General features: G+C 44.3%; 1 protein-coding gene across 14 annotated transcripts in view; it reads left to right on the top strand.

Moving 5' to 3' along the window:
• Positions 1–1,826: 1,826 nt before the first annotated feature.
• Positions 1,827–26,095, top strand: part of DOT1L (DOT1 like histone lysine methyltransferase) — a 76,245-nt gene continuing 51,976 nt past the window's right edge. For 3 of the 14 annotated variants that reach the window (XM_075175713.1, XM_075175709.1, XM_075175705.1), the window contains exons 1-5: positions 1,831–2,184; positions 18,726–18,769; positions 21,301–21,375; positions 23,549–23,612; positions 25,170–25,398. In XM_075175713.1, coding sequence (XP_075031814.1) covers positions 2,104–2,184; positions 18,726–18,769; positions 21,301–21,375; positions 23,549–23,612; positions 25,170–25,398 — 493 coding nt within the window. In that variant the 5' untranslated portion in view covers positions 1,831–2,103. Of the gene's footprint in view, positions 2,185–5,157; positions 5,240–18,725; positions 18,770–21,300; positions 21,376–23,548; positions 23,613–25,169; positions 25,399–26,095 lie in introns of those variants that run through there. The other 11 variants (XM_075175706.1, XM_075175707.1, XM_075175718.1 and 8 more) reach the window with 9 other exon arrangements.

Here is a 26,095-nt window from a genome sequence, read left to right as displayed (position 1 = left end):
CCTGCTGCGCGTGGGGACAGTGCTCCGGAGCTCTGCTACAGCAGGAGGGAGCCAGTGCCTGCAGCCCAGGGCAGGGTGGCAGGGCACCCAGATGTCCCTGCACCCCAGGGTAGGGTGGCAGGGCAGGGTGGCAGGGCACCCAGATGTCCCCGCACCCCAGGGCAGGGTGGCAGGGCCCCCAGATGTCCCCACACCCTAGGGCACCCGCATGTCCCCAAATAAGGGAAATTAGCACACAAAAGGCCTGATTTTATCACTCAGCTCCCAGACGCAGCTGGGCACCTATAGAGATGCAAAATGATGGCATTCAGCTCCCCAGCTCCCGGCCATCAGGACACTATAGAGATGCAGGATGGTGTCACTCAGCTCCCGGCCACCCCCGGGCAACATCCCAGGGGCAGCACCTCCGGCTGGGGAGAGGGGACAGGGGGACGCCAACCCTCACCCAGGACACTTCCCAGCTCCCTCCATGCCCAGCGCCAGTCAGACAGCCCCAGCCCAGCACCGGGACCGTGCTGGGGTGCACATAGTCCTACTACCAGGTTACACCATGTCATAAGGCTGTAGTTGCCGGCGCAGCAGCTCCCTGCCCCCCTCTGTGCCCAGGGCAGCACTTACATTTTCCGCGCTTGGCGTCTGCAGCTGATGGACCCTGTCCACCCGTCCCCATTGGAAGATGCACACACAGGGGTGCTGCCTTGGTGCAAGGTCACGGCTCGGCTTTGCTGGGGGCTCCCAATCCCCCATCCCAGTAAAACTCCTACTCGGTGATGTGCAGAGCCCCTCGCACCAGCCTGGCGTGCTCGTCCATGTGCAACAGGAAGCCCCGGGCCGTGTCACCCACATGCGACACACGCGCCTTGCACCGTGACCTTGTGGTGCTGTGCAAAGCTCACACTGTCACTTGCCTGCAGACTTTGCACCAGCAGCCATGTGGCACGCGGGCTCGTTCCATTGTTTTAGTGAACCGTGCACGCGTTGTGCTGTCACACGGGGTGTCCCAGCCTTGCACGGCCACATGAACACTGCGTGCCAGCCTTGCACCATCACACGGGGTGCTCCAGCCTTGCACCTTCACACAGGGTGCTCCAGCCTTGCGCAGCCACATGAACACTGCGTGCCAGCCTTGCACCATCACACGGAGTGCTCCAGCCTTGCACCTTCACACCGGGTGCTCCAGCCTTGCACAGCCACATGAATGCTGCGTGTCAGCCTTGCACTGTCACATGAAGTGCTCCAGCTTTGCACGATCACCTAAATGCTGCGCGCCAGCCTTGCACCTTCACACGGGGTGCTCCAGCCTCGCACGATCACCCATCACACGGGGTGCTCCAGCCTCGCACGGCCACCCAAATGCTGCACACCCGCCTTGCACTGTGACACGGGGTGCTCCAGCCTCGCACGCCCCCCCGAGCGCCGCGTGCCAGCCTCGCGCTGTCACACGTGTGTGGCACTGCAGCCCCGTCCCGTCACCCGTCTGCACCGTGCCAGCCCCGCACCACTGCCCGACCGCAGCGCTCCAGCCCCGCACGCCCCCCGGGCCCCGCCCCGCGCCTCTGGCCCCCGCCCGCCTCGCGCCCTCCCGCGCCCGGCCCCGGCCCCGAGCGCGCCGCCCGCGGGTGAGGAGCAGGCTCGCGCGCGGGTGCCCCGCGCCGCCCGGCACGCGCTCCCCCGCTCTTCCCCCCCCACGCCCCCCGCCGGCGCGCGCGCGCGGGGAGGGGGCGCGCGCGGGGAGGGCAGCTGAGGACAGGGGGAGGGAGCGCGAGGCCGCGCCCGCCTCCGCCCCCCGCGTCTGGCGCGTCGGTCGGGCCCGGCCCGGCCCGGCCCCGGCGCCTCATTGTGCTTCGCCTCACGCCGGCCCAAGATGGCGGCGGCGCCGGAGAGCCCCGCGAGCCGCTAACGACAATAGAGGGAGGCGAGGGGAGCGGGCGCCCCCGCCGGCACCGGCCTCCCCTCCCCGCCTCTCCCGCCGCCCCCCGCCCCCCCGCCGCCGCCGCCGCACCTCGCACACGCCCCCGGCCGGGCCCGGCCGCCACACCCCACCCCGGCCGGCCCCTCTAGCATGGTGCGGGGCCGCCGCCGCCTCCTCCTCCGGCTGCCGACATGGGCGAGAGGCTGGAGCTCCGGCTGAAGTCGCCCGTGGGAGCCGAGCCCGCCGTCTACCCCTGGCCGCTGCCCGTCTACGTGAGTATGGCCCCGGCCCGGCACCTGCCCCGCGCCCTGTCAGCGCCGCCCGCTCCCCGGGCCCGGCCACCCGCGGCGGCCCCGCTCAGCTCCGCGGGCCCCCGGCCCCAGCCCGCCTCCCCCGGCCCCTTCCCCTCCCCGGCCCGCCGCGGCTCCCCCCGAGCGCTTTCTGTCACTTGTTAATCAATCTGCTAACGCGCGTCCTTCCTGGGAGCGGGAGCAATTCGCCTTATTTATCCGGTAGCGCTTCCCATGCGGGAGCACCCCCGAAGCCGCGGGCTGTGAAGGGCTGCCGGGCTGGAGCCCGCCGGGCTCCCCAGCCCGGGGTGCTGCTACTGCTCTCCTGGAAGTCAAATCCCCAATTTCTTTTTATAATTGGTTGACTAAACTTAAGGGCGGGGAGGAGGAGGACTGGTTAATGAAAAGTTTTCATGTTTTCCTGAGCTCGGCTCGTGTAACTGGTTAATAACCAGAGCTGCTTCGAGCAGGGTGAAATCGAGAGGGCTTGGTGGCTGATAAATATCGCCTAAATTATTGATGGCTTCGGGTGGTCGGGGGGACCCCCCAAAACCAGTCGCAGGAGTGGAAATAAACAGAAGAGAAGCGTTAATTGTGGGTAGGGGAGAAGGGCTTTGCCTTGGGTACGTGTTAGTGGCGTTGGTGCTGTTGCTTACGTTTCCCTCGAACGAGTGCCCTTGTAGCTTCTCTTTTATTTAGTCTGAACAGAATTCAAGTCAGGTTTGTCAGTTGATGGCAGCCGTAATCCGCATGCTTTCAAATAAAATGTCACTTGTCCCTGTTTAGTTACGGGAGCGGCGTTTTTTTCCTAACTTGCCTGACTTTTTCCTGCCTCTCCTGAGCCCTGAGAGAGAGATGTGTGACCTTGATAACAATGTCCATGTTCAAATTAGTGACAATCTCACGAGAGGCGAAAGGCTTGAGAGGTTTTTTTGTGTGTGTTGGGTAGGGCTTGTACCAATCCTTGAACAATTTTTCACCCTAACTGTTTGTAGCACCTTTGAGAACAGTTTGTAGAGGGAAAAATCTCTCTATTTTACTTGGCCTGAGTACTGTTGATTACTCCTTGCGTTTCAGGCTTTGCTCTTGTACGTGTGCTGCTTCGCGGGGAGAACGTGCTGGGGGACACGGGCTGGGGCAGCTGATGTTGCTGATATTGTTGCTCGCTTGGCAATCCTAACGTGCTTGTGTATGAATGATTAGAAAAATATCCCTTGTGGCAGGGGAGATGGCTGTGTATCCGTATCTGCTGCCTGCCTTTTGGTGCTGTTGCTGTATCTGTGGTTTCCAAAACATCCTCCATGTATACTGGCGTGCTATTTTCATCGGCTGCTCCCTGAGTTGGAGCCTCCAGCACACACTGGTTAATGCAGCCTTTCCTGTTTGGGCAGCTCTGTCATTCGTGTGTGTGTGTGTTCGCGGGCGCGCGCTCTGCTTAAATTGACAGAAACTGAAAGTATAACGATGACCAGTTCAGTTTTCTTCATGTCGCCAAATATTAACTTGTGTCTCCAAGCAGGTTGCGTGAAGTATAGGTTAAAGATTACATAGGTTAGGGATTAATCTGGAAGGAAGGAATGGTTTTATGTATATTCACAAAACTTCCTACAGGCTTAAAAAAAACCCAAACCACAACCTCCAACCTCCCCCTCCTATCCCCCCTCCCCCCTTAAAATTTAATTTCAATGCATTTTAATGCTGTTTGCAGCATGGGAAATAAGGATTTAGTTAATTTAGGAAAACTTGAGCAGCCGGTTCTGAAGAAGGCAGAGTACATAGATTTTCCTTTTCCAGTTAATCACAAATGCAACGGGCAGGGGAGCTTATCCACATGTGCTGTCTGCGTGTGTTAAGAAATACCGCAAAACCCATTAAACTGGCCTCTTTGCCTTGCAAATTTTTCCACAGTAATACAGAAGTGGATGGTTCATCTGGAGCCAATCAATATTCTGTCCTGCAGTTTTGGTGAAAATATCATGCTGCATATTAGAGAAGCGTGCGCTTGCGTGCGTGGGCATGCATGCATACACACACGCGCGCCGCTTGCAGCCCTGGCCTTTGCAGCAGCAGATGAACTCTGGAGCTTTAGAAATAAATCCTCCTCTCTGTACATGGCAATGTTTGGCCTGCTAACATTGTACTCTGCTGAACTGTAGACTTTCTTTCCCTCGTTGGCTCAGCCTTGAGTTGGCAGCAGGGTATATGTACCGTTGTGGTTTTAGAGCTCAGCTCTGTTTGACGTAAGCAGAACATTTCTTAGTTTCACCACTCTTTATGTTGCTTGGTTCCTAGGAAGCAAGGTGGGATACCTGGGGGGGGGCGGAAAAGTACACTTCAAGTAGTTTTATTTAGCAGTATTCTTGCTGCTTCCTGTTGTGTGCTGTGAGATATATTTTCCAAAGAGAGCTGGAGAGAAAGGGGAGGGGAAGCTCGCAGTCCTTGCTAATTATTTTTGGTGAGAGCGCCAGGAAGGGCAGGGAATCATCTTTCCCAACATCAGAGGCTGAGTGGTGTTGTAGACCTGCTGCTTGACGAGCACCGCTGCGTGATGTAACCCTGCATTGAGTAACTTGGCTATTTTTATGCTCTTACTACATCTTAAATTAGCGGCATCAGTATTGCTGCGTAAAAGGCTAAGGGTGTAATCTCTCGTATTAATGGATGCCTGGATTAATAACGTGTCTATTTATTGCAGGACTGCTGCTTATTTCATGTGTAATAGGAAAAGTGGGGTCTCTTCAGACTGCTGAGTTTGCATAATAGCTCAGCTGACAAACTGGTGCTTGTTGGGATACTAAAAGAGCCTGGGAGGGTGATGTGAAACATGTATTTCCTTACGAGTCTAATTAGGGCCGTGGGAGGAGAGAGCATTGGTGTTGCAGATACAGCCTCCCACTGGCTTACATACAAAACTGAAAGTATGACTCTTTCCCCCGCCTTCTGCTTTTCTCAAAGGAAAGGCCACGGTTTCCTAATGAATACATGGTGAGCAGTTCTGTCCGTAGCACACTGTGATGAGTAAGTTGAATAGTGCATGGTGAGTAATCTCTCCTCATGACTCACAAAATATTTTCTGATGTTGACCTCTGTTTTTATGAGTGCCCTGCTTAATCAGAGCTGAAGTGAGTTTATTCTTTTGTATGCCATTTAACTCCTTGACTCCCACATACCTGCCCCATTTTTTGCTTGCGTTAGGTTGTCAGAGACCAGCGATACTGTGTTAAAATTTTAATTTTGGTATTGGGTGAGATGCAGGCCTGGATAAAGCCAGTACGTTAGGTGCTGAAATGGGTGAGCGAGCAGAGTTAATGCATCTAGGTGGTCTTAAATAGGCTAATGCCGATAAGGGATGGCATTTGTAGTCATACTTCAAGTACCGATATGCACGACTTGGTATACTTATTTCTTAGATCTGATGGATACAAGGGCTGAAGTTCCCCTTGTAGTTCTAAGACTTGCAGATGTTTAGGTTTATTCCATAGAATTGTCCTTAAATTGGTTCATTCTCTTGTCTCTGACTTTTATTATATTTAAATTTGAATATTTATTAGGTTTAAACATGGAGATTTTTCACTACTGTGATAAGTTCTGCCTAATCTGTGAGGTGTCTGAGGTTGTACTTTGAACTCGTCTTGACAACAGTTCCTGCTTAAGGAGTCGAGCCTACTGTGTGTGTGGGGGAAAAAGGTGTGTGGGGTGGTTTGGTGTGGTGTGTTTTTTTGGGGTTTTGTTGTTGTTTTTTTTTTTTTTTTTTTTTTTAAAATCTGGATCATTTACACAGTCTGGTCTGGCATGGTTCTGCTGATACATCTCTGGCACCAGTGAGGGATTGCTTGCATACAGAACTGAGCAACAGGAGGCTTCAGAGCTGCTGAAGCTGAGTATTGTCACCAAAATCGATGTTTGCTAAACTGCACCCTATTGCAATGTACAAGCTTGTGAATGTGGAAAAGCCTGTTTTCTGGTAGCATGTGCATCAATAAAGAGGACACCGTGGTTCATTTCTTTCCTCTCCTTTAGGCTTGCGCTGAGTGGGTTTGCAGTGTGATCAAAGTGTCAGTGCTGACAAAGGAGGGATGGCGAGGCACAGCCAGGTGGGACTGGTGTTGACTTTGAGTGGCTTACACTGTTGTGGCACTGCGTCTTCACCTGGATGGCTGCAAATGACTCACTGCTTGTCATGTTAAGTAGTGTGCAAGTCCTTTCAAGTTTCAGAATTAGACATCTGCCTGTCTTGCCTTGCTCTTTTCATCTGGTAGGCCTTCCCATTGTTTGCCTGCTGAATAGCATTCCCCCAAAAGATGACTGCAAACCTCCGTGTGTGTCAGGTTTTTGTGTGTCGTGTTCCCTCCCCTCCCTGTTTGGCTGGTGAGGACTAGGCAATTGTGTGGTGATAGTGCCTGGGAACTTCTCCTGCAGCCCAGGCTGCTGACGAGCAAGACACTGTGGATCCCAGTAGGGTTACGCTCTGGGTATCTTTTACCAATTTTGTTCCCATCTTCCAGCCTGGAAGTCTCAGGCCCTTGACTCTGTCCCAGGAGGGGACAGTCCTGATTGTGCCATTGTACACATCTTACCAGGGTGAGGTACCTCTGCTGTGAGCTGCTGAAGTTTAAGCCTCCAAATTAGCAACTGTGGTGATAAGTCTGGCTTGAATAATGCGTTGATTTGTCTGTGTTCCTCCTCTTTGCTGCTGACTTTCCACTCAGCTGTAATGGCAAAAAATTCTCATTGGCTAATTGAGTGTTGTCAGAGCATCACTCTGCAGCTATTCAAGAGGTGTACGTGTGTCTGCTACTGAGGAGTAATGGGTTACAAGCTTGATAATACTGGACTTTGTACAGGTGGAAGGGTGCAGAGTGTGTCTGTGTGGTGTGGGGTTTTTTCTCTTTTTTTTCCTCTCTTCACCAGTCGGTGATAGAGCTGATACCATTCTGTCACCAAAGGAATGTGCTGTGGACGAAAAGCTCAAGGGCAGGCAGTGATAATGAAAATCACAGCCCAGCGGGGAGTGTCACCTTTGAAATTAAAGATCAACGGTAGAGATGAATAACAAACCTTGTTTAAGAATTTAGTGCTTTTTTTCGGTGTGTCACTCAGCTTTACTGGGAATAGTTTTTCTGATGACTAGCTTTGACTTCTGAGACAGTGAAGTAGGTGTGGGAGCAGTTGCTGATGTTGAGTGCCATAGCATAGGATGGTAAGATCAATTTAGGAAGGCCCTAAATTGGACCTAAACTGGTCCCCTCGGTCTTGCACGTAACCTGCTGGAGCTGCAGGCTGCTGCTGAGGGGGATCCCGTGCCCCCTTTCCCCCAGCCACTTGCACTTGCTGTTTCCCTTGTGCAGATCCAGCCCTTCCTTACTACACACTCCATTACCCTCTGGCAGGATGAGCTGCTGGAAAAGAGTTTCACGTTTTGCACGTGCGTGTGGTTTTTCCCTTGGATCAGTTTGTGCTGGAGGGAGAAGGTGGGGTGCCGGGCGGGGCATGGCGAGGCTGTCCCTTCAGCTGCTGTCTGCAGTTCCTAAGCGTGGTGGCAGACCCTCTGTTGTGCTGCGATGAAGCTGTGTGTGGGGCGGCTCTGTGAACCGGATCGCTGAAAATATCTGGGCTGGAAAAAAAATGTTCCAGTGTTTTCACAGCCGGCCCCCCCTCCGCCCTGATCTGTAATCTGACTCATGCTGCCTTCCCAGGGCAGCGGTGCCGGTACAAAGGAGGGGGTGGCGAGTGGAGGAAACTGTTGAGCTGGCTTGCCAGGCAAAACCTCCTCACACCCTGAGTAATTGCCCAGAAATTCGGCGGTGGTGGCAGAGGTTAGGGGATTTTCTCTGATTTAATAGATGCTGTTGATGCAGCTTGTTGGGAAATGTCTGTGGGGATGACTAATTACTTATAGAAACTTCTCTAGTGAAGAAAAGGTTTGAAAACTTTAGCAGATTTCTCAACACCCCTCTGCCTTCCCCAGTTCTTAAAAAAACGTGGCGTGGGGAGAGTGAATAGTGTAAAACTGGGAAATAATTGACTCGGTCATTTCAAAAGTACTTGGATTTCTCTGCTGCCCAGCTAATAAACAGAAGCAAATAACAGAGTTGGCACAGTTGCATAATTTTTCTGTACTTTTCTGCTCTCACGAATGCCAAAGGGAACCCAGCAATGTGCTGTTAGGAGGTGAGGTGGCCTCACAAGGCGAGGAAGACCGTAACCGTACAGCGTTTAATTGCGCAGCACGTGGTTATTACAGAATAGCAGTTTTCTTCTGGGCTTTACCCTTTGAAGTATAACTTGCCATGAGTGACAATCGGTACTTGTTCAGTTTTCAGACTGGCTTTTGTTCAAAGCTCTAACCCGTTGGATACCATATAAATCATGAATTCAGTTAACATACAGTTTTTTCCTAGTATTTCTGTACGAAAAATAAAAGTTGTTCTCCTGTATTGCATCTTAAGACCACAGTACTCTTTATTTTTCATATAACTGAATTATCTGAAAGGTAACTGTTGAAAGACAGAGTAGCTGTTCAAGATTGCTTTTTTTTTTTTTTCCTTTTTCAGCAGATGAGTGAGGATTAATGTTCCTGTCCTGGCTAGAGTTCCAGCTCTGCAATTCAAATTTATCTACCTAAAATTCACCCATCAGTTACACTTGGACACAGTATTGAAAGCTTTTAGTGTGCCAAGGGAAATCCATGCCACCACATGCAACTCCAACTCTTGTCCTTCATGGCAGCCTTATTATATATGGAGATGATTATCCTTTCAGGTCTCAGATATGTGACTGAATTGTGTTTCTCCTGGGAATTTAGGCAAAATATCTTACCTCTTGGTATCCAAGATTTACGGGAAATTTAATCACCCTTCTCCCCAGACATCCATATGTCTACTTTTGTACTCTTCCTTCTTTCTTTTTCTCCTTTCATACTGCCTTGCTTTTTTTCTTCCTGCTTTGAGTTAACCTTTGACTGTCTGATTAAAGCTTTTTACTCTAATGATCAAGACAAGGACCAGAGGTGGGGTGCTTTTTTTTTTCCCCCTTACAGTGTATTTATCAGATCGATAATCACAAAGTGTCTCAACATATTTAAAATATTTTTGCTTAATTTATTTTCTCCTTCCTAACAGAAGGATCCACAGAAGCAAGAAAAGTTCATATTTGGAATCGTGAACATAATATATTTACTTTCATAGTAAATATTAAAGATGACAAAACTAACTCTGAAGAGGAACAAGAAATAAAACTGAACATACAGTGATATTTGCCACACGCTGCTTTAGATATCGAATTGAGTAGGTAGTATTTTTAGAGCATAGGAAGAGGGTGAGTATATTTTACAGAAGGAAATGATGGCTTCATAGATATGAACAGATCTATGAATAACGAAAAAGTTCCTGTTCTGAGTATTTTGTTTTGTTTCATTTCAAGAGTGAATGAAAGTTTCCTAAAAATCTACACCGAAAGAACTTTTTAGTGTTAGATGAAAAATCTAAGGAACTACTGAAGACAACTAAATGAAGCACTGGAAACTTTAAAAAATCAAAACACTAAAGAAAGTTCTGAATAAATACTGTTTCTGCGATTGAGAAACTTTCTGGTATTTTCTGTGTAGTGTGAAGGGCAATTTCCTGAGGTTTTGGCATTAATTTTCATTTACTTCTTAGAGCTCAGCAATATTATTGGTGTTTGACAGTGTATACTTCTGAAATTCTAAAAAGTTTGAGCTTTTAAGACTGCTTTTTCATTCTTCAGCTGGATTTCCATTGGGTTGCAGGTGATCCCCTCTTGTTTGCGTATCTTTTGGCAGCAAAGCCCTTTGGTAGTGAGAGATCAGGTGCTGGCGCAGCGCAGCCTCTGACCCTCTGAAGCTGCGTTAGTCTCACTTTGGCTTCGTCCCTGCTTATTAGAAGAAATAGCAATTTGCACCGTATGAAGAATACTTTGTAATATTGTCGAGTCATTTATAAGTCTTTAAAATGGAAGCTTTTAAAAATGGTTGGCACTTAGAAGTTCATGTATGCTCTTCAAAATCTGCACTGGGTATAGCTTGTATCACTGCTCTGCAGCACAAGTTGAAGCTTACGGGGGAAAAAACATAACCATTCATGGTTTTCTTTTGTACCTCACAAACCGTCTTTCTTTAGGAGCTCAGTAGACTTCAGAAAGAACGCAAGGTTTTGTTGCTGATTTCTGTTGTAGCAGAATATTTGTGTGTGTTAAGCAGGAGCAGAATTTCTGAGCTGTCCAAGATTGAGTACCTTTACAGAATGTGAAGTGGTTGTTTCAGACGTTGTTGTCCTCCCAGTGGCCTGCAGGATGCTTCCCTTTGGCCTGCCAGTTTTCCTTGCAGGAGGTAGGGATCAGCTGTTCAGACAGCAAATGCTGACCGAAGAGCTAGGCTGTGCCATGAGCTTCCTCCCAGCACCCACCGAGGATGTGGGAGGACTGTGGCCTTGACAAAGAGATGGTAGCCACTTTTGGCACCAGCAATTTCTGGTTGAAAGGTAACTAAGCCAAAATGCCAGAAAGGTTTAGTTTTAGCTTAGGCCTTCCCTGACTTTGCTGTGTGCATGCACGGGCACTGCTGGCACAAAGCAAGAGGTGGCTTTCAGGGAAGCAGTGGTAAGGCAGGTGGCTGTGTTGGTTTAAACTGTGAAATGATGGTAGGGCCGCCTTTCTTGTTGACTGAGTGAGAGCCCAGCAGTCCACTCTGGCCCAGAATAAGCAAACACATAGTGCTGCTTCAGCTGCTGGAATAGCTACAGCATCCGCGTGCTCCCTCCAGCTGTTATATTGTGGGAACAGTTTATAAATGCCTAAAACTTAACTGAAAGGGCAGTAGGATATACCACTGCAAGGTACTGTTTCACCAAAATAATTGCATTCTCCTATATATTCCCACATAAAAATTTTGGATTTTTTTTTATCTAGTCTGTCTTTTTGCATAATAGAACTACTTACTTATGTCTGGTTTACGCAGACTAAAGCCAGTAGGTCTGTAACTGTCCCATGTGGGTGTTGCCTTAGACACTCCTGCAGAGTGATTGCACGTTAATGTATTTATACAGCCCCTCCTACACACTATCATGGGAACCGTTCCCTCTTGCATTTGTGCAGTGTCCGTAGCAACGGTTGGAATTGCTGTGTGGAAAGGCAAAATGGTTTCATTGTGGTTTAGGTAGCTGCAATGAAAGTGCGAGTCCCTATTGCAACCAGATCCACAACAGTCTTGTCTACAAATTTTGGATTGCCTGTACTCATGCTATATGAGGATTACCCGGAGCAGTTTGGATCTTCTTTTCTAATGCCTATTTCCTTTGTTAATTCGGTAGTTTTAGTATATTCTGGATCTTGGACCAAACTCTTTTTTCTTTAGAAGTCCTTAAGTAGCCATTAGGGAGGCTGTAATGCCCTCCATGTTTTCCGTGTAGTTTTGTGTGACAGTAAACTTACTAACTACTGAAACTACATCAAACTTGTCTGCTCTCTTGCTGTGTGGGAGATGGGTTTCAAAATGCAGCCTTGGTAGCTCTTGCTTCCCTCGCTGCTTGTCTGAGGCTGGGAGGAAAAGAACGGACACAAGCTGTTCTCTGCAGGAGATCTCTTTTTATACATACCAATATATATATATACTTGTGAATGTCCTTACACTTTCTTGATTAAGGGAACAACAGTAATTGGATACTGCAAAGAAGACTTTTGGTCCTCGTCTCACTTGGTAAGAGGACTTGTGCTTTGGTTGTTGCTGTGGAAGCTAAATGACACAATCTTGATTTGGGATAAAATCTGGTAATATTAAATGAAGTCTAGCTGTACAATATGAAATATTGCACAGAGCAGACTTTCCCTTTTCTTTACTCAAAGTGTAACTAGCATTTGAGCATGAGGCAAAGACCTTAAAATGCAAAGTGATTGAAGGCACTAGCTGGCAGGACTGCGGAGCTTGAGATCTTTCCTTTTGTTCGGCTGGCCCACAGGCAGCTCTTTGCCGCTGTAGCAGCTGGAAATACTTTGGTTTCAGCTTTTCATAGGCTCTTGTCAACCGCTTTTTGCAGGTGTATTGAATATGGACATGCTCTGGACATAGAAGCTGTACTGGTGAATCTTTCTAGACAGGGTGTAAATTAAGTTAAACCCTGGGGGAGGAGGAACGCAAACTTCTGACAGGCTGAAGGCAGTGGTTTTGAGAGGGCATCTGTGTGCCACGCAGAATACTGGATGCTTTCCTGGTTCCTGGGGGGAAGCTGCAGCTGCAGTAGCTCACATTGCTTTTCTTCGTGCCTAGAGAAATGCTTATCATCCTCCACAGATGGAGGAAACCTAGGGGACATTAAAGAGGCACTTGTCCCACTAGCCTTCTGCAAGATTGATTGGCTTTTCCTAATCCATCTTTTTGATCTCTGCTAACCATCTTGTCTCCAGCTGTAACATCCTCTCCTTTGGATTTATGGACCACTGCCTGGGGAGAGAGCTGCCACTACAGGCAACCAAGCTGTTCTTTAAAACCAGGGGCTAGCGAGTCTGACCTCTTTTGTTTTGCGAGTTAAATAGATCACATGTAGATCAGAATTTGGCAAATCAAAATGACTTCTCGTAATACTTGAGTGGAGTCAGCGTTTAGTACTTGGGAGCCAGTGTTACATGGTTGAAGTGTTGGAGGTAGAATGGTATCTGAAGACAATCATTAAAAGGTACATGAGCGTTGGCATTGATTTCTTTATAATTAGCTTGTTTCAGGTTTTGTTTTCTCCGAATTGCTTGGATTCATCTGGTGGACAGTGAAAAGCTTGTAGGAGATCTCTTCCTCCTGCTTTGCAAATGCTTGACCACAGCTTGTTTGCACATTTCTGAAGGGCTGCTTCGGTCACCTAGCTTGTTTTTGGGGGAGGAAGTGTGGTCTAGTGAGCCAAACACTAAACTGGCTCTGCAAAGGTAAGAATTGCTTTTGCTGTGGGACAGTTTAGTCTTGGGCAGTCAAAGCTGTGCACAAAAATGTTCCTATCTATGAAGAGTAGATAAGGGCCTTAAAGTTCTGCGCATAGTGCTTTGAGAGCTACTGGTTGAGGGCACATGAGCTGTATTTCTTTTCGTCAGGACCTCATCCAGATTTTCAAATCATTTGTTCTCCTCTCAGGTTTGCAGGTTTGGGCTTTTTGCTACCTTTACTGTGTAGCACTGTATAGACTGATCAGATCTCACAAGGACCCCACTTTGCCTGTGGGGAAATGAAGTTTAGAAAAATAGTGTTCACTCCCAAGCCCCAACTTATGCTTATCCCCAAGGATAAGCATAGTTTCATAAGAAGGACCTAAATATAAAAAGATGTGAGTTTGGAAGGGCACTAGGGTGTTGTTCCTTGCTTCAGGCAATGATGGCTGCCCGATTTAATTGAACATGTTCTTTCTGTTTGAGGAAGAAACATATAATGTTTAAATCCGTTGCTTTAGGTTAGAGATTCACTTTAGAGTATGAATTGTTGCACTGTGAGATAACTAGCCCTGTACAAATACACCCGAGAGTCTAGGATACAGTACTGGAATACAGAATTATATCAAAATAATGCCATTAAGATATCCTAAGGGATGTTAACTTGAAAGAATAATGTAGCCAAAATGGCCACACCTGGTGGAAGAGTGTGTAGTGCTTTGTATTCAGTGTGAATTACAAGCCCTCATAACAGCTAACTTGTGGCAAAAATGTAACAAATTGTAATTTTCACTTTACCGTGCTCTTGTAGAGCTTTCTGCAAAAACTTGATTCAGCTGTTTTTATTACAAATTTGGTGCTTTGCAGAACAAAGTTATGTATAGATAACTGAAACGTGTCTGATACTGTTCATATGATGCATAGTATGATTGGAGCTCCTTTAGTTTTCTTACATAGGTGTTAGAGTAATAGCTGTGATCACTACTGAGAACTTGTAAGTTCTGGTCATATTGATGATTTTTTTTTTTTAAATTTGGGTTAACAAGCAAAGAGTATGTGATTATAGAAAATGATAATGATTGCACAAAAATACATATTTGGAAAGAGCTTTTGGGCACTGCCTTATTTGGCCTTTAAAACCAGGTATAGGGCTTCTCATATCTGCAGGATAGAAAATGTCTTTTGTACAAAGAGAGCTGGCTGTCTTGAGCATTGAAGCATGCAGAAATGTTCATTATCCTTTTTTTTTTCTTCTTCTTCTTCTTTTTTTCCCCCCTGTGGTCAGAGAGCTGAGCCTAAACTGCAGGAAAAGGTCCTAACTGAGAAAAATCAGGATGGGAAACTTTTGGAGAAGAGGTGAAGGGAAAGATCAAACTCTTAAAAATTGCTCTATGGCCTAATCTCCATGTCCCAAAGGGCAAAACCTCTAAGGCAGCTTGTTGATTTCTGTAGGAGGACTCTGTCTGCTTGGCATGGTGTGTAAGCAGGAGTCGTGCATGCTGGTAGGGCTTCTGGGCACTAGTGCACTAAAAGTAATAGCAGTGGGTGTGTTCCTGGCTTCAAACTCTTAACTCCTGTGATTAGAGTTGTAGTAACATGTGGATGGAGAAATCTGTTGTAAGAATCGGAACTGCAAAGCTGTTTGAAAAAGTGGCTGCTTTCTTTCCATTATTTTTCCAATGAAATGTCTTGGCAAAAACTATTGAACTTTCTCTGGGAGCTCACGTTTCAATTTCAAATTGTACGTTTAGGTTGAAAACAAGAACTCTTTATTATAAAGTTCAGCTGGAGAGAATTGACTGCAATAACTAACTTTTAATGTGTCTTTAGGGTTTTTTTTTATAAACTTGTTATGAATAGCTTTGGGCATTCTCAATAATTACTATAGACTGCAACTTTTCACTTTAAATACTTAGTGCATAGACCACATTAAAGAGATAAGGTCTTGTCTCATGAAATAGCTTCCATTTATGTGGCTCAGAAGATTCCAAGGGCCTCTCAAACTACATAAATATAAGATCATTGCAGAAGTACAGCCAGGCCAACGAGCAGCACGTAGTGTGCTTCACATCGTGTGTAGGGGAGGAGGGAGGGAGGGAGAACAGCTTGGAGCAGAGTCGGAGGATGAATGGAACTCTTCTTCGTGACAGAGAGTACCGTGGCATCATCTCGTGACTGCAAACAGAACAGATATGCTTCTTGAGACTCGTCCAAAAGACTTCTGCACAGTGTATTTCGTGATTGATAGCCAGTCTGTTTGTAGGAGGCCCTTTACCAGGATATTTTACTGACAAAGCATTGCGAGTACGGATGCAGATGCAGCATAAAGCTGTCCTCTCACGGATGACTGTTTGCCGAAGTATAACACGATGTGCTTGTATAATGTGCCTGCAGTAGAGGTGTAGCTGGCATGCTGATGTTGATCATGGGTCACTGCAGCCTGAGAAAAGGGGGGGGGGGGGGGAAGTAGGTGTCTGAATTTGATAAGCTTCAGGCCTCTTTGAATGTGCTGGGTTGGCTGAGCCAGGTATAAGGTTTGTCAGACTGCTGTGATTGCAGCAGAGCCATTGGGAATTGCCGTCAGTGCTTCCCAACCTGCTGGTTTCAGTATTCATCTGCTGGGTCTATAAAAGGATCTGGGTTCAAGCTGCTGCACCGACCTCAGTTGTGTGTCTGTTCAAAACCAGTGCGTCTGCTTGAAAAGGTGATGGGCAGAGGCTGATGCTGGTTGGAGTGGAGTCTGTGGTTTTGGTGAGGTTTCTATTCAGCTTGCCTTTTGAGTTGCTGAAGACTCTCTATCAGTGTCATAAGCAATTGCACGAATACAGATGTGATGACTGGTGCAGTTTAATGTCTATTCTTACTAAATCTTACAACTGTAATCTTGAAATGGGACTAAAAGTTTCTCTAAAGAAAGGGAAACTGCTCTGTATTTCCTTTAGATCTGTTTCCCCCCCTTCCCTCCTCCATTTTCCATGGCCTTCTCCGCTTTGAAGAAATGTCAGGAGATCATCTCTGATTTTGTTTGCAAGACTTGCATGAGATCTTGGGAGTTTGTCTACTCAGACAAAGTATGTTAGTTATAGAGTGTAGTAAACTTGGTAAGTGTTTCAACATGAGAGGTTTAGCAGCTGTAAATGTGGAACTGTTTTCAACTTCATTATTCCTAGATAATGACACAAACTCAGAAAGGCCCCTTCTGGCTGGAGTTTCCACTTGAGGTTGTGTTAGTAAAACCACTTGCTTAAGTTGGATGATCTGTAGTTGTAGATGTGCATTGTGTTTTGTTTTTTTTTTTTTTAAATTTATTTTTCTCTTTTTGACCCAAGACAAAGGAATCTGTTAATTAAGCAATTTTGGTCATTTATCAGGGGTGTTTTAATGAAGACCTATAGGACAAGGCGTTTCTCCATGTGTTCTGCTAGCACTGAAACTGTCCAAAATCATCAGTGAAGAATACAACTTCTTCAGAGAAAACAGTTATGCCAGAATAAGCATGAATTCACTTTTCCGGTATAATGTGCTTATGTTGATAAAGCATATTCTTACTATACAGGAACACAGTTTACTGGAAGAGCTAGATCAGCCCAAGGAGTTTCTACTGTGATAATTCTGCGTGTAGCGAAAGGTGAAAATTTATAGGGGATGTTTATGATGGGCTGACTGTCTTGCGTTATTTTTATACTTTGCAGATAAGAAATGAAAAGAAAGATCAGTCCTCCTCCTGTGTGCTTTTTCTTCTTTTATATGTGTACTGAGAGTCAGGAGCAGATTTTGGTTCAGTTGCTTCCCTTTCCTAGGCCAAGATTTATCAATAGAATTACTTACCTGACATTTCTGAACTTAAATTGGGTGACTGTTTATTGGTGCTGTTGGTTTCTGTTGGATGTGGGCTGTCCTGGTCCGGGCCCTGAGCGAGTGCCATGGACTGGAGGAGGCACAACCCCAGATCTGTTCTACATGGCTTGCGACATTCAGGGTGTTTGCGTAGCATTGGCATGTTGTTATGAAACCTGACCAAGGTAACACTCAGCTTCTACGCTACTGTATATTTGATCTCAAATGTCCTGATTACTTTTATGTTGGCTGTTTCTCCTTTTTGAGATTGTAACTGGAATGTTTTTTCTTTGATTAGTCTCTTGTGTGACTCCTAGATACGGGGTTAACTTTTTGCATTCTGAAAATAAAAGCTTTTCCTACTGAATAGGAAGTGTTCCTTCTTACCTTTAATATAACAGACTTCAGAAATGTTTGCCTTTCTTTCTATCCCTCTCAGTCATGAGATTTTTATCCAGGTATCTAAGGGGCTCTGTACAAGTTTCTTGGAATGACAATTTCTACAAGACTGGCTGATCCTAAGTATATAAACCGGTTATACAAGAGGAAATCTGTTTCCTTATGCAAATACGAAAGCTGTGATATTGATGGAAAAAGCTTCTATTTGACTTGTATCATGTCCTTCCATGTCTTGAAGAAATAGAAATAATCCCAGCCGTTTTCTGTCATCTGTCCATTAGTGTTTCTCTTCTTCCATTCCCTTCCTTCCCCTGCCCCCAGTCCTCTGCTTTCTGTTGCTTGTCCCTACCCTTTGCTATAGAATTTCCCCCGGTAACTTTGTAGAAAATGACATTTCTGCAGCAGAAGACAAGGGGAATTATTTGAGAGTGAGTGAGCCTTTACACTTCTAACTCCGGAAGGTCCTTAGATACTAGACTCCTAATTAAAAGGTCAAAGCCACTTCAAGAAACAAATGTCTAAATATAACCTCAACTTTGTGCAGATGGATTCTGCACAAAGGCTTCAGAAGATGGATATGACAATATATATAGGAATTCCTGTAACTTCCCTAAGATAGAATTTTTTTGTAGCATGGTGCATATACATGCAGCTCCGAGGGCTATATTAGTACGAATTTGGAATGGCTTGCTAAACTCACTTGTGCTTCTGTTGCTCCTGAGTAAACTCCCAAATTAAAGTCAACAAACATCTGTGGCTCACAGTCTAGTGTATACATGTAATGCACAAGTCTTAACGTGTTTTGTGCGTATGCGTTTTGTTTTTCAGTTCATGAAAAGGTTTGCATATTCAGGCCTCCCTTTTTTTTGTGTACTGTAAGGTTGTTTTTTTTTTCTACACTGATATCCACTCCTACTGTTTATTTGATGCTTTATTTTAGAAAGTCATTCACTGTGCTAGAATCTTACTGCCCATATGGAGATACGAGTGTGTACCAGATGCTAGGTTGATGAAATCAGCTGTTCATTGTGGAACTTGCAGTCAAGTACCTACTGCATACCAATAATCCTCAAGGGTATCAGCTACACAATTCCTGATTTCAGGAATTGACAAAAAAATAAGTAGAACGACAGTTCCTTCATGTAGATCTTCTGCTAGGCCATAGAAATTTGAAAAATGTATTTCCTTAAGCTTTATTTTTTCTTCGAGGGTTCATTTTGATGGGTTTAATGGCCTGGGTGGCAATCAAAGACTCCTTTCCTAGTGTGCTTGCCGCCTATATTCTTAAAAAGATTGTGAGTCCTGTAATATTCTGACAAACAGCACACCTGATATCTCTTTGAAAACGTCTCTTCTTTTTATTTCAGGACAAACACCATGATGCTGCTCATGAAATTATTGAGACAATTCGGTAAGTGTTCAATAAAGACATGGCTAGAACCCTTTCCCGTGTCTTACTGCATCTCAGTGAATGGATATCTTGAGACAAGATATAAAGGAGGGCAGCAGTTATAATTATAGTTTAGCAGCTCTAAATTATTTTCTAAGCTGAATCGATATTGTTGCAATACAAATCTCCCTCTCAAATAGACTTTGTTTTAACTTGCCATATTCTATTCTCTTTTGAACAGAATTAAAAATGAGTAGTGATATTCAAATTTGGTGCTTATGGCAGTCTGTATTCAATCTTTAGAAAAGCAAGGTTAAAAAAACATCATTGGCATGATGCGTTAAGTTCTGGTCTTGCATATCCTCTTCCCCACCCTCTCCCTTTCCCCTTGTTGCTGTGATGTTGCAGCATTGTTAGCATTTGCATTGTTTGGGAATGATGTCCCTATTAGCATTCCTCTTAATTCTGCTGATAGAGTTGGACCAATGTGGGGAAAATGGGAGGATGAAGGTGAAAGGCAAATATGAAGAGTAGGAAGTCTGAGCATTTGTCAGCACGGGCAGCGGTTATGACATGCTTATTGTTATTTCAGCAGGATTGGGAGGTGACTTGCTATAGAACAACTTGTACTAAATGCTAACACAAATTCCCCAAACACCTGAGGGATGTTAATGTGTTATACACATTAGATTGTTTAAAGGCTGTTCTTGTTAACTGTTTTAGATCCTTACTATACAGGCTTCCCTTGTCTGAGGGCTGTATCTGCATCAGGTTTTAAAGGCTGGATGGTGCAGATACAGGTGAGGTCCAACGAATGGTGTTTTATCTGCATAGCCACCTGAGCTTGAAACTTGGTCAGTCAGATATGGCCTAGGAAAAGGCAGTGAGCCTTGTTAGCTCCCAGGATGAGCGTGAGAGCTAAGTGGTTGCATGGTAGTGTCACTTATATCACTTACATACATGAAATCATAGCATTTTCCCATGGTCTGTGGTGGGAGAGAATGTATAATGGGGCTGGGGGCTAGAGCTGAGAATTTTTCTTCTAAAGAAATTTCTGTTTCTAACTACAAAACCTTGACACAAGATACACTGCCACTACTACTTCCAGTTCACTTGTACTGATGCTGATAAGATTCTCTGCCGTGGGAACTTGTGACATCATTTGGCAGTATGATTATTGAGAAGACCCTTCCTGAAGGGATTTAAACAGATGTGGTACTGAAAGTGATTGCCGGAGTCATTAGTGCTAGTGCTTTCTGTGCTACAGTAGCTGAAGGCAAGAGGAAAACTGTGTTAGAAAGCAGTTGGGCCAAAGTAATGTTCACAACTGTGTTTTAAGCATGATTGCAGTGAATACAGTGTGTTAGAAGGCTTTCATGCTGCCTTTGCCTGCCTTGTGCAAAGTAACCACAATGTGGTTATGAAAGTGGTGGGTAAAAGAATGCAAAGAAGTGTTTATCTCTTCAAGCCAATGGTAAACAACTGTTGACTGCCCATTTCCCTGATCTAAGAGAGAAAAAATTTGCAGAGATCAGAGTCCTAACATTTTTAGGGAGATGGGAGATATTAGTCAGAAGAGAGTCAGCCATAGATGTACAAGTTCTGTTTTTTACTTGCCTATAGATTTATTTAGTAAGGGTGAATCAGCCAGAAGGAACCAGAATGGTTGGATCTCTAGTCATTATTATTTTTTTTTTCACCATTTTAATAGTGAAGCATGCATCAAGGTGCATGAAGAAGAAACTCTGCCGTTCCTATTGGAATTCATCCTATGACATGCTCTGAGGTTTTTTTGATGATGATAGTGCATTTTGATGCTTTTGGAGGAAAGTGTATGCAAAGCTTATTTGGCTTTTAAGTTGTCTTTGAAAGGAATTAATCTTCCTACATTCTGAGGGTGAAGATCTCTTCTGTGAGATGCCATTGTCAGATGCACTGCAAGTGGTTGCGCGCTTTCCATTTCTAATGGCAACAACGTATGGGGCTTTGTTAACTCAGCATGTAAAAGGGATCTTCTATTTTGAAAATCTGTTTTGGGTTGGGTCATGTAAGGTGTAAGAGCAGTTTAGAGCACTACACAGAGGAGAATATCCTTGCAATTAATGTTTGGTGGCATTGTTTTGGGGTGCTGTAGGAAATGTCTTCTCCACATTCAGCTTTGTCAAAGCTTGTTACGGTATCAGAATTCTTTTGAAATATTGCATTTCTGCATTACATTTTATGTTAGATTAGCATCAGCCATGGCTTTGAGTATTTTTAGATGCATTGAATACATTTATCACCTCATTTTGAAGTTGTGCCATTTCAAGAGCTTTATACTACTGCCAATGTCTACGGGCACCTTACTGTTTATTCAATACAAATGCGAACTATTGCAGCTTTCCAATTAGCATTTTGTGATGTCTGCCTTACTCCTAACAATATTATGAACTTTCAGGTCTGCTGCAGTATTCTGTCTTAACATACAGCAATACCAGTCTAGAATTGAGGCAGACTGCCTTATTATACTTAATTGAAGATGTTTTTATTCATTATTTCTTCTCTTGTTGCAGGTGGGTCTGTGAAGAAATCCCAGATCTCAAGCTTGCTATGGAAAACTATGTTTTAATTGACTATGATACAAAAAGGTGAGAGGAGTATTTTTTTTTTCCCCCAACAGGAAGACAGACCAGTGCGGTTTATAGTGAATTAGTTTGTAACTGGTTATTCTTAGACACTATGAACTGAAATTTTCTTTTAGAACTGGCTTCAGACTCTGCAGAGTTATTTTGGTAGGAAATGTGTAACAGAAATATTGGCAAAGGCTGTTGGATTAAGGACATAATTGGAAACTCCACACAGCAGAAAGTTGAGCTCTGGTGTACGTTGGAATTACTCACTCCGAAACAATGATTGGTATCTGTGCTGTTGGACTGCATCCAGTGTTAGGAATCTGAATGGCACTGAGGTTTCTACTTTTGTAGTAACTAAGAATTCCTGTTTAGAAAGAGGCATGCCAGAGCTGTCTGTCAGCACCATGTCCTCTGCCTGCGTGACTGTGGGAGGTTAACCTTCCCCATCCCTTCTCTGGGTAGGATTCAGTGGGATGCTGCTTGGGTGGGGGGCTAAATTAAAAGGCAAACCATTCATACCGCTCTTCTGGGTGGTTAGAAGTAACCTATTCCACGAACAGCTTAAAATGAATGTATAGTATGTGGCATTCACCTTGAGGCTGGGAGAGGCAGATTCTGACCTGCGGTATATCTGTGGGGAGGTCTGAGGTTCTGTGTACTGACTTAGCTGTGCTGAGATTGGAAAAAGAGATGACCCTCAAGCTGCAGTTTACAAAAATCTCCTTAGCTGATTTCATGGCAAAGACTGAATTTGTTCAAGTCCACAGCATGACTAAACTTTTAGAATAAGGTTTACAGATGAAACTTCATTGCTCTAATTAATCACTGGCTATTGTCCTGAGCACCAGATACTTCTATCATGATCTGCTTAAGGTATTGCTTCCTCCTCTCTTAATTTCGTTTTAATTGTTTCATTGCAAGACTTGTTAGTCCCTCTCTTCCTCCTGAAAAATTCAAAAGGAGAAATCAGGGTCAAGCATCCCTTGTCATCAAATCCATTAATTTGGATTTGTGGATTACTCGCAGTGACTGCAATGCTGTAACTTTTGTAGTTCTGGCATCCTCACTGGCCATGTTTAACTGGGTAGCATCAGTGTGGCTGGCAGCAATACCGAATAAAAGAGAAACCCATCTGTTCCCAAAAGTCACACCCCACTTATCTTTCTGCAGCTTTTCAAGGAAGTCATACACCTGTAATTTTGATAACGGCTTTAGTCTTTTTACTTCCTTTGAAAAAATTTGTCAGAAAAATTACTTGTAGCAGATAGACTGACACGTGGATGCAAATGAAAAGCAGTGGATTATAGAAATGCATGCGCTGTGCAGACAAAAACCTATCTCAGCCTCTTGCTTTGTCTTAATGTGGAAATAAACATGGGCAGTTAAAAGCTTGAAGTGGAAGACAGCAGTATTCCTTGGAGAGGTGTCCTAGCCAGTGTGGTAGCAGTGAGGATCACAGGAGACTGAAGAGCCACCTCCTTCTGATGTCCCCTGGTCCCCCCACCCCCTTCCTGATTTGGGGATGGCCATGATTTAATTATTTTACTCCTGTAACTCCTTGGGTTGTTTTTTTTGCTGCTGCTTTGTGGGTCTGATTACGTAGTGGATGATGTTCCTAGTAATATGTTTTCTTCCCTGGCCTGAGATGAATTTATTTAATCCTCTCAGCTTCTGTCATTAAGGCATCTGCCTGAATTGATTGTAATCCCAACCAACCCATGAAGCAATTGGTATGCTTTTCTGATGGGTGAAATTTTAGATTGCGTCCTGATCTGTCTGCATTTTCAGTCCCAGAGTTAATTTCTAGAAAAGTATCTACTTGTCTCAGGACTGATTATCATGGAGAGATGATGGAACAAAGGAGAAAAATTTACAGATGTCTTAAATTTCTGTGCAGCTGAGAATATGGAAAATAAGTAATACTTCGAGTTCAGTCTTTTTTCCATTAACTAAAGAAACTAATATTATTTGTCATGTACTCCTGGCCTACTGGGGAATTTTTTTAAAGGAAACTGTATCCAGAGTCCTAAAGCTGTGTATGTAATTACATGTTCTGCAAGAAACAAACCCTAAATAGCCACCTACTTACAGTATGTATGATGACAAAAAAGCACAAGGTTGTACCTTCAATCCTGCCTTTTGGAGCTGTCTGTTTTTAACTGACCCTGCGTTCTTTCTCCCCACATAGCTTTGAAAGCATGCAGAGGCTTTGTGACAAGTACAACCGAGCCATTGATAGCATTCATCAGTTGGTATGTATTTACCTTTGTTACGCGCCATGATGTTTATTTAGCTGGTTTGAATTGACATACAGTGAATAATATCCAGAAAGTGGTGACTGACTTAGCGCTGGATTATATGTGTTAGTCTAGTTGCATCACCAGTATTCAGCACTTCATTCTTTTGGGGAGTTAATAAGTCTGATATGAAACCTTATTTTATTGATCACACCTGGGCAGTCAAGGAGTTAATATTGGACGGATATTCTTATAGGAAGAAAAGAAAAAAAGCAAGCTATCACTCTTTAGTGTGCTCTTCTGGCACCGTTGTTTTGGCACTTTGAAATAGCTGAGTTACCTTTAGGGGGAAGAAAAAGTTTCTCTGCATTTAGTGTGTAGATGTTTCACAGGGATTTGTCATATAGATTTACTTTTGCGTGGGGAAATCTGTGGCTTATGGGTACTTAAATAATCCATATGAACTCTCCTGTGTATTCTGGAAGTGATCCATGGCTCAGGAATTTCCTTGCTTGCCACTCAGTTCAGCCGCTCTGTTCTGCGGGATCACTCTGACAAAATGAATAGAATGTAATCTCTTTTCAGACCAATTTAACAAGCTCTTTGGTTTTCTTACCCCTATAAAAGGTTGAATTGGAGGAAGCAAAACATGAACGATGAATTAATGTTATTATTCCGTTTAATTTTGAAAGTATAGGTGGATTTTTTTTCTCTGCTGTGCTTGTGGAAATTATTTGAAGTATGCAGTATTATGGCAGTAAGACTTTTTTGCCAGGCTTTCCTTCACTTTGTGGGCCTATAACTCCCTAAAACGTGTGCTTGTTTGGATTCAGGTGTCCTCGTGTGTGTGTTGGTTAATGGCTAAAATTTGAAGCTATTCAGCATTTGCAATTGGTGTCTGAAATGGCAAACCTGATTGGTTTCATTTTCTTCTTGCCATCTGAATCTCAAACAGAGGAACATTTAGGAGGGTCCTGGAGTTGTCCTTTTTTTGTTTGTTTTTCCTTATCAAAGGGAGAGGTACACATTTTTAAAACTTAACAACTTTTGTGTTTAGGACAGGGTTTTTTCTGAAGAAGAAAGGAAGCTTGATTTCTTTCCTGCCACTCCCTTTTTGAGTACATATGATCCCTCCCATCCTACAGTTCCTGGAAGAAAATGACACTGCTCTTATGTTGACAGTACAGTCAACATCAGTTCAGTGGTGATCTGTAAATAAAAAATGAATGAACAAACTTTTACACCTGCTCCAACTATATTCAGTATTAAGCTTTACATTACCTATTGACTTTTACATCTCTCTGATTTCCCCTTTACCACCTATTTCCAGCAGATATATTTGAAATTATCTATTAGTTGAGGTGAGACAAAGCATAGAGCCATCGGCGTTGCGTAATTTCTTTAGTATCGTTCACTGTTTTTATCTTTACAGAGCACCTGCAGACCAGCTTGTGAGAGAGGGGATGGGAGGATTTTCTCTCATTTCTGTGTTATGCCAATGCAGCATTGTTTTGGTGACGTTTACTTGTCCTCACATTGGGTTCCTATCTTCTTCCTGCTCTTTACCTTTAGTGGAAGGGAACCACCCAACCGATGAAACTGAACACTCGTCCCTCCAACGGGCTCCTCCGGCACATCCTGCAGCAAGTGTATAACCACTCGGTGACTGATCCAGAGAAACTCAACAACTATGAGCCCTTTTCCCCAGAGGTTTACGGAGAAACTTCCTTTGACTTAGTGGCCCAAATGATAGATGAAATTAAAATGACAGAGGATGATTTGTTTGTTGACTTGGGCAGTGGTAAGTGACCAATAACTTAAGTGGGTTTTCTTTTTCTCTTTTTGCTTGCTGTTTTTTCCTTTCTTTAAAAAAAAAAAGTGAAATTCATGTTTGGAAAGTAAACCAGGACTAAGGATTGTGTTACAGGATAAGCACCTTTTCTAGATAATCCGCAATGATGCTCCTGCTTTTTATGACAAGATTAAATAGACCAAACAGACATCCCAGGCGTTCTTCCCTGTGGTGTTAGTGAAATGTCAGCCTATGAATGCAATAAACATTTTTCTGCAATGTTACAGAAAAATCTTGGTTTCTGTTGCTATTGGTGGATACACTTATAAAGAAGAAACAATATTAAAAATGATGCTTGAAAGATAACAATAGCAGTTCCATTTCTAAGGATTCATCTATTTTCAGTGGATTCAGTTTGTGCCCTTCATATCTGAAAATGTGATTTCTTGACCCTTTCCATGCCAGCGTGAAACACTTTAGTGTGGAATCTGAAAATTAAGCAGTTTTTTTTTCTTCTGACATACTTTTCAGTGTGTCAAAAAAGACTTCATAGTTAGCTTTAACAGCTGCCTTGTGAGACCCCACAAAATCTAGCTTACAACCTACAACTGCATCTCATGAACAGGTTAGGGTTTTAAAAGGAAATAGATGTTTCTAGCTGGTAAAGAAACCAGATATGACTCAAACACATGTGGAAGAGATATAC

The sequence above is a fragment of the Calonectris borealis genome, chromosome 28, assembly GCF_964195595.1.
Source record: "Calonectris borealis chromosome 28, bCalBor7.hap1.2, whole genome shotgun sequence".
Lineage (NCBI taxonomy): Eukaryota > Metazoa > Chordata > Aves > Procellariiformes > Procellariidae > Calonectris > Calonectris borealis.
This window is presented reverse-complemented; position numbering and strand designations above follow the sequence as displayed.